At 49.5% G+C, this 7,188-nt stretch overlaps 4 protein-coding genes across 4 annotated transcripts; 2 read left to right on the forward strand and 2 right to left on the reverse strand.

The window, feature by feature from the left end:
* Positions 1-19: 19 nt before the first annotated feature.
* Positions 20-1,870, reverse strand: An16g07710 (uncharacterized protein; the record flags this gene model as incomplete). The annotated part of the gene is made up of 2 exons (XM_001398033.1): positions 20-562; positions 617-1,870. The coding sequence occupies 2 exons, from the start codon at positions 1,868-1,870 to the stop codon at positions 20-22; spliced, it is 1,797 nt and encodes a 598-aa protein (XP_001398070.1).
* A 523-nt stretch (positions 1,871-2,393) lies between these two features.
* An16g07720 (uncharacterized protein) lies at positions 2,394-3,232 on the reverse strand (the record flags this gene model as incomplete). Its single annotated transcript, XM_001398034.1, has 2 exons — positions 2,394-2,663; positions 2,726-3,232. 2 exons carry the CDS (start codon positions 3,230-3,232, stop codon positions 2,394-2,396), a joined length of 777 nt encoding a protein of 258 aa, XP_001398071.1.
* Positions 3,233-4,281: 1,049 nt separating this feature from the next.
* On the forward strand, positions 4,282-5,043 carry An16g07730 (hypothetical protein; the record flags this gene model as incomplete). Its single annotated transcript, XM_059745297.1, has 5 exons — positions 4,282-4,439; positions 4,501-4,558; positions 4,633-4,652; positions 4,781-4,872; positions 4,928-5,043. The coding sequence occupies 5 exons, from the start codon at positions 4,282-4,284 to the stop codon at positions 5,041-5,043; spliced, it is 444 nt and encodes a 147-aa protein (XP_059606805.1).
* A 1,436-nt stretch (positions 5,044-6,479) lies between these two features.
* An16g07740 (uncharacterized protein) lies at positions 6,480-7,139 on the forward strand (the record flags this gene model as incomplete). Its single annotated transcript, XM_059745298.1, has 3 exons — positions 6,480-6,592; positions 6,689-6,944; positions 7,041-7,139. Coding segments are annotated over 3 exons (468 nt in total), but the record flags the coding sequence as incomplete, so codon positions are not given.
* Positions 7,140-7,188: the final 49 nt, after the last annotated feature.

Below are 7,188 nucleotides of genomic sequence, written 5' to 3' on the forward strand. Positions count from 1 at the left end.
TCATCATCATCATCATCATCTATACAAACGGCAACACCAAATACGAATCAAACTCCACCCCACAATGAACCTCATGCACCTGCTCTTTCTCCCCCACATCCCCTCCCGATCCCTCCCCTTCCACCGGACCAAACTCCACCTCCGGATAACACAAATCACGCCCCGCCACCCTCAACATAATCCCCTCCCCAGCACCAAACACCATTCCCATCGGCCACAACGTAATATCAATCGGCACGATCTTTCCCGCCGGGATGCTCTCCGCCTGATCATGTCTATACACAATCTCATGCTCTGTCGAGAGCGTCTCGTCCCGTGTGACGGCGTGCGACGCACGCAGGAACCCCTGCGGTCCGAGCGTCTTGGCTGTGTTGACGTTGGGGACGGCGTCAACGGGCACGGGACACGGGTAGTTGAGGTGTTCGAGAAGCGTGCCGGTGGCGGAGATCTTGCGGATTTGCACGATGATGTCCATGTCTGTGTGGTGGGGGGTGGAGAGCCACAGATGTACGCGGGGGTACCCGGCTAACTGAGTGGGGGTGGGGAAGTGGAGGGTGAAGTCCTATTATTTGTTAGGAGATATTGAGAGAGAGGGTATGTTAAGGGGGAGACGTACGGAGGTGCCATGGAGGGCGGAATGGGTTGTTGAGGTGACTGTGCTTGGGAGAGAGGGTTGGAGGGTCTTGGTTGATGCGTTGAGGTAGAATTTCTTGAGCTCCTGCCGGGTTAATGGGTAGGTATGTTCGGGGCGTTCGAGGATGGTTGGCACAGAGCTGCCTTCGAATCCAAGGAGGGAGAGGCGCACCGGTGGTGTGCTTTCCCAGTCGTTGGGTGTGTTCTTAAGATAGCGGTCGAAGAAACGAGAGAGGTCGTCGACCATCTCGGGTCGGTATAGATCGTACCATTCTTGGTATGGGTGCACGCGGAGCCATTTTCGGGTGCTCTGGGCGGTGCGGAAGGTTTCGAAGGAGCCGCGCGTGTGCAGCATCGAGGAATATGAGGCGAGAATGTAGAGGGGGATGTCGCCTATGCGTTCGGTGTGGATGCGTTTGCTCTGCCAGTAGGCGTCGTCGAAGGGTCGTTTGCTCAGCATGGCGGGCATGTTCTCTGCCGTTCCGTGACCGGCGAATCCGGTCAGGATTAGCTTGTGAAAGGCTTCATTGTGCTTCATGCCGCCGCGCATGGTAAGGTCTCGGTATAGATCGGTGAACCCCTCCCAGGGAGCGAGGGCTTTGAGAGCAGGATGCTCGAGTCGCGAGGCGAAGTTGACCTGCGCAATGGAGAGCCACGAATTGCCTGCCATCCCGACGGAGCCATTGCACCAGGGCTGCTTGGACAGCCAGTCGATCGTGTCATAGATGTCTTCGGCTTCTTGCTGACCCCAGAAGGTGATGTTGCCTTCGGAGTTGCCGGCGCCGCGGGCATCGATGTTGATGATAGCGTAGCCGCGAGGCACCCATTCAGCGGGATCTGGGGCTTCAAACTTCTCATAGCCTGAAGTCCGGCTTTTCTCGAGTCCAGCACGGAAGGGTGCCATGCTATCGTAGCTCTGCGGACCGGTTCCTGTCTTGCCATATGGGCTCCAGGGGATGATGGCTGGGACGGGACTGGTGTCGGAGTCGACAGGACGAAAGATATCGGTGTATATCTTGATGCCATCGCGGAGGGTAATGGCTATGTCCTGCTCAAAGAGCACGTCTGTGTGGAATGCGCGATGGCCGGGAGATCGCACATGTCCTGCAGAAAGGACTGTCCTCTTGCCTGGGTGGAAACCTTGATAGTTGTAGGCAGGATGCTCCGCCGGTGGAGTGAGGGGGAACCATTCGAGGTCGGGAAAGGTAGCACGGATCTTCTCTTCAGTGGTGGTCATGATGTCTGATTAAACGAGCTCTGGGGTGTGGGAATCTGTATGGTGCTCTAGCAGTTTATATAAAGCCCCGCATCCCCACTGCCGGGTCCCCCACATTCGGGACGTAGCATCGAGACATCTTTCGGATATATGAAGGGGTATGCGGTGATTGAAGTGGGAATTGTTTCATGGGATTGAGCGCGACCGAAGAATGCCGGGTGTTGGTCTAACATCGAGTGGTGGGAGGACTGGCATTGCTGAAGTGCAGCCACCGTCAACGCGATGACATCTATAATACCTGCCTCGGGAAGTGGGAAGTGGGAAACTCAAGTGGGAACGCATCACTGGCTCAAACCCAATTCTGAATGGATGAGCAGCAGGGAAGAAGATGGAGAAAGAGAGCGAAAGAGTGGGGAAGTGCGGAGTTGATGGAGGACTGGCCTGGCTAGGGTCAAGTGACTTGCGCCTCTCTATCTGCATGCGAATCTCTCGGCTGAATATCAACCTCTTCGAATTCAACATCTATCACAGAAGATTGAAGGCACTACTCCATTCCCAAAGTATACAACTCCGGCACTTCCTCATCTTGTCCCATTTTCCTTTCGCCCAAGAACGCCCTCACACCCACTCCCTCCCTCCAATTCTCCATATCCACCGGTTCCTCCAACGATTTCACCGACGCCTGCCACAGAACCTTCGCATCTCGACACTGATGCACCGCGCCCACCCCATCGACGTCGAAAATAGTCTTGCCATGTCGGACCTGGGTTTTCCGGGGCCGTTCGATCGTGTCATCCGCAGCACAGAGGATGCCCTATCATTATCAGAATTGAACAAAGCATGGGGGGTAGACAGAAGCCAGAGACAAAAACACACCTGAGCAATATAGTCAAAGCAATGTGCCCAATGCACCTTGTCATGCAACATATCGCCTGAATGTGCCTGACTTGTTGAGTTGATTGTGTTCTCCGTTGTCTCGGGGAAGACAATCGCCCGCAGCACGATCAGACAGTGCAATTGATGGAACATTGAGATCCCCCAGCTGAGGACTTTCTCCTCTTTCTTTTCATCAGCAGTGAGATGAATACTATCGGGGATTGTGTGAGAGCGAATGCCTCCGCCACCTGGCGGCAGGAGGATGGATTCCCATGTCCGGACCTCGTCCGAGTCGTTGACTGTGCGTTCGAGTTCGGGACGCTCGTTGAAGACTCGACCGTGCGTCTGGTCTGGTGATAGGCTTTGAGACTGTGAAGGACAGATAGGAGGGATGATACGTGGGAGAAAAGTGGGTGGTGTAAGGAGGAGAATGGTGATGGTGGTTAAGAAGAGGGTGGTGAGGACCAGGGAAATGAGACAGGGGGTGTAAAGTGGTGTCTTGGACATTTCATGGCATTTCTTGTTTTCTTTCTTCGTTGCTCTAATGTAGAGGAATGACCGGGGTATGGTGGTTTCATGATTCTTTTATCTGGGGGTCATTCTTTATTGTTGCCGCATCGGGTATACAATGGTTCTTTATGGGGTCCATGGTTGAGCAGTGTGACAGCCATGGTTCGTACGCGGGAGAGCTATATCATGAGTGTATTTAGACCTCCTTCAAAGATGTTGAATAACTAGCTAGATAGCTGACTAGAATACAATATGTCCATTTTGTTGCCGCTCATATCAAAACATGGATGGACACTATACTACCAGGAGGGCATTCACATGACCAGCAATATCTGCACTAATTCAGCACTAATCTGCATAGTGATAAGGACCTAAACAGATATTCAAATCCCGGCGAGCTAGCTGCAAAGCAGCACAGAGCGAAGAGCGACTGTGACGACGAGTGGCGAAAACCGGGCAACCTGCAGAAGCGACTAATGCGAGCCTGATTGCTGCAAGGCATCCTGACGGAATGGATACCTTGTCTGCTCGGAATGACGACAATTGGCGGGAGGCAGCTGTTTGCTACGGAGTATCCAGCATCCATCACCCAGTTATGCATCTATCTCCTAGTAATAGTACACATCTCATTCACAAACCTTACTTACGAACAACAGCGATAAACATCCGTGTAAAGAGTAGAGTTGCTGACCTAACCAGTAACAAAGTTTACCCCATCTGCAGGTCCGTCCGTCCGCCAGTCAATCAATCAGTTTAAATCCGATACTTCCGAAACCGAACCCAGCCAACCGGACTAACCGATCCGCATCATAGCAGCAGCAGCAGCAGCAGCAGCAGCAGCACTGCCTCCTATCCTGTCCAGGTAGGTGGTAAGTAGTAGTAGTAAGATTCCCCTTTCCCACGACGCCAACTAAAACTGCAAAAGTAAACTAACAGACAAACTAAACGCACTAAACCCAACCCCGGTGCAAAACTACGTGCCTAATTTCCTCCCCGTCTTCCTTTAGTTTCCGGCTCACTGGAATGGAATTGGACTGGCGGGAAAAATGGATGGTTGTCAATACCTGCCTTTTCGGGCCCAATTACGGAGGGACAAAAACATGGGCTCGGCTTTTGTTGTTGTTCAGTTCAGCCAGCCTCTTTCCATGTCCACCTACCAAATCCGGTTTAGTCTCCTTCCTTTAGGATTCCCTAACTTGGATTCGTACGTTAATCCGTTCCTTATGACGATACTTACTTATTTGCTTAATTAATAATGATACTAGTGGCCGTGTTGACGAACCGGCCAATTGTGTCCACAGTATTGGTGTTTTTTTTTTGTTTGTTTGTGTTTTGTTTTTGTGGTCGGGTCAAGATAGTAGCTATTAATCACATGTACGGAGTACTTACTTGCGTAGACTAATGATCCATGGGGATGGTAACTACTATTACTATATCACTAGTAGTATTGTTCTGTCTATCTATCTAGTTACTGCAGTATCTATCATCTTGTTTTTCAAACTGATACCTTCCAGATACATAGATCCAACTATATACATAAGATAGTCAGGGGGATGGATGGATGACCAAAATACCCTCCCTTATCGGTGTTCGCCGTTTAATCAACCGCATCATGGCGATTCCTCTCCTGCATGTGGGTAAGTAACTATGTAATTTCAAATAAGCTACTTAGTATCTACTACATACTTCAAGCCCCCCGACAATGTACATATTCGGTATCCGAGACCGAAGTATCCCCATCTTTTCATAACTTCGCTACTGTCGCAAATGACGACTACCAAACACCACTTAGTCTACCTCTCCCATAATAGGTGCTAACCTCCTGTAGGTACACAAATCCATGACTCAGCTACTTACCCAATCCGTCATTTAATCAAGCAAATCATATCCACTAGTCCATCAAACCTACTCATAACTATATCGCCACATAATATATATTAATCCTACACCATCATCTCAAGTACACGCACACCATCAACATGCACTGCATGCAACCAGTAGATCCCCAGATCCTAGATCCTTTTAGCAATGTCAAGTACTAGTAAACAAACCTAGGGATTTGAATCTCCATCCTTCGCTTCGCTTCGTTTCACTAGAACTTGGTGGGTTACATTCAATATTCGCCTCTCGGGCGGGGTTATCATCATCAACTGACACTACATAGTTAGCTAACTAGCTAGCTAGCTAGTTAGTTAGTAAGTGATCGGGATATGAACAACATAACCGAAGTAAGCTACCGGAGTTGCTCAGTCATTGTGTAAGTAGTGAAGGCAAATAAAAAGGCAACAAGACAATTAATTCTCCGAGTCTACTATTCTTAGTTGTGCCCTGTGTTGCCCTTGCGGATTTGGGACTTGGCAGTAGATGCCTTCTGCTGCGCGGGTATAGCGGTAACCGTACATACATGCATCGATTACGTTTGGTGGTGTGAGTATTATTGAAGACATATCGGTGAGTTTGAATGGAAGAAATGAAGGAAGGGGTATTTCTTCTGACGGGGGAAAGAGATTCGATCGGAGGTTAGTTTAAATTTAGGTATGAATGCCGTTATGATTATTGCGATTGTCTTCTCTGTGCAGAGAGTATATATTTTCTAGAAGTTGCTATGTTAAACTCATAAGTAGTAGTTATGTTTATCTTGAAGGCAACTAGTTTCCTTACTTACTACGTACATACTATGCTGTGATAGTTAATCTCGCTTCTAGTATTCGTACTTTGTACATATCCTCACTCGGCTCATTCTAATGTAAATCGCTTTCTCTTCTAAGCGATCCGTCATTCACTATCATAATTACCTGCCCTATCCAGTTACTACTCAACAGTCTAGACGTTCTGGCCTAGCCTCGTGGCTTAGTTTGACAGCTGCATGACGGAGAAGGTTTCCCTTAACCTCAACCAAGTGGAAAATAGGCAACGTTAACGGGAAACTCTACTCCGCAACTATATTCAATAGACAGCATCCACTGGATCCATTGTGGCAAATACGGCCCCAGACCCAACCTGCTTTCTAGTACGGATAGATGTCAAAAGGTTGGTGATCCTTCCGGTTACCATATGATGGTACCTTTGGGGGTTTAGCCGCTGTTTCAATTAGGGAGAGATAGACAAGTTGTGGAATTAGCTTCCGGGTATACCTCCGTAGTGACCGCTACTAGTCACTTTCTTCGTTTGCCTTACGACTCATTCTGCTTTCTGTCGTAAGGGGGACGGTAGTCGTCTAGGTAAGGGGGAGGAAAATGCCACGATGTCGTCAACTGTCGGCCAAGGCCTGGACTGGGCGATGAAGATCGCGCCCCCCCGACTACTGGAAAAATTTTCAGCGCACTGTCATAGACTGCAGAAAACTAAGCAGTTGAAGTGCCTGCTTTGTAACGGGGTAAGTGCTTCCGGCGGAGCAGATCCATGCATCATCAATCAAAGCGACTAGACTACTACCTTATTCAGTCGTTTCAGGCAAGTCCGTTATGATATATGCAGTTTTAGTCCCGCAAGGCACTCGCGTCAGGAGAGACATTATTCATCGGACACGCCGACACTATTGCTTGACGTCTGGGGCGCGGCGTTGCAGATCTCTGTGCTTTATCACGACCGTCCCGAGTTTCCGTCAGAGAAGACTGTGCACATCCACACACTAGACACGGCGGGTGACACCGCCTCATATGCACACAGCGCTAAAGAAGAAAAAATTCTCTGGTGCCAGAGTCTCGGGGTCTGAAGGCGCCTATGCGTGCTGTCATAGGCTTGTGGACGGGGCAAATTGCATCCCTAGCCCATGGACTTAGCCACATGGACTATCCCTAAGCAGGATACAATCTACCCACTTAGCTCGGGCCCATCGTGTGCCCCAGCCACATTCTCATCGAGCGTCAAGCACACGGGATCCATATCGGGGACCGTCAGGACGGTCCTTTTTTTTTTTTTTTTTTTTTTTTTCTTTTGTTATTCTTTCAGTG

Source organism: Aspergillus niger (genome assembly GCF_000002855.4).
Source record: "Aspergillus niger supercontig An16".
In the NCBI taxonomy this organism is placed as follows: Eukaryota; Fungi; Ascomycota; class Eurotiomycetes; order Eurotiales; family Aspergillaceae; genus Aspergillus; species Aspergillus niger.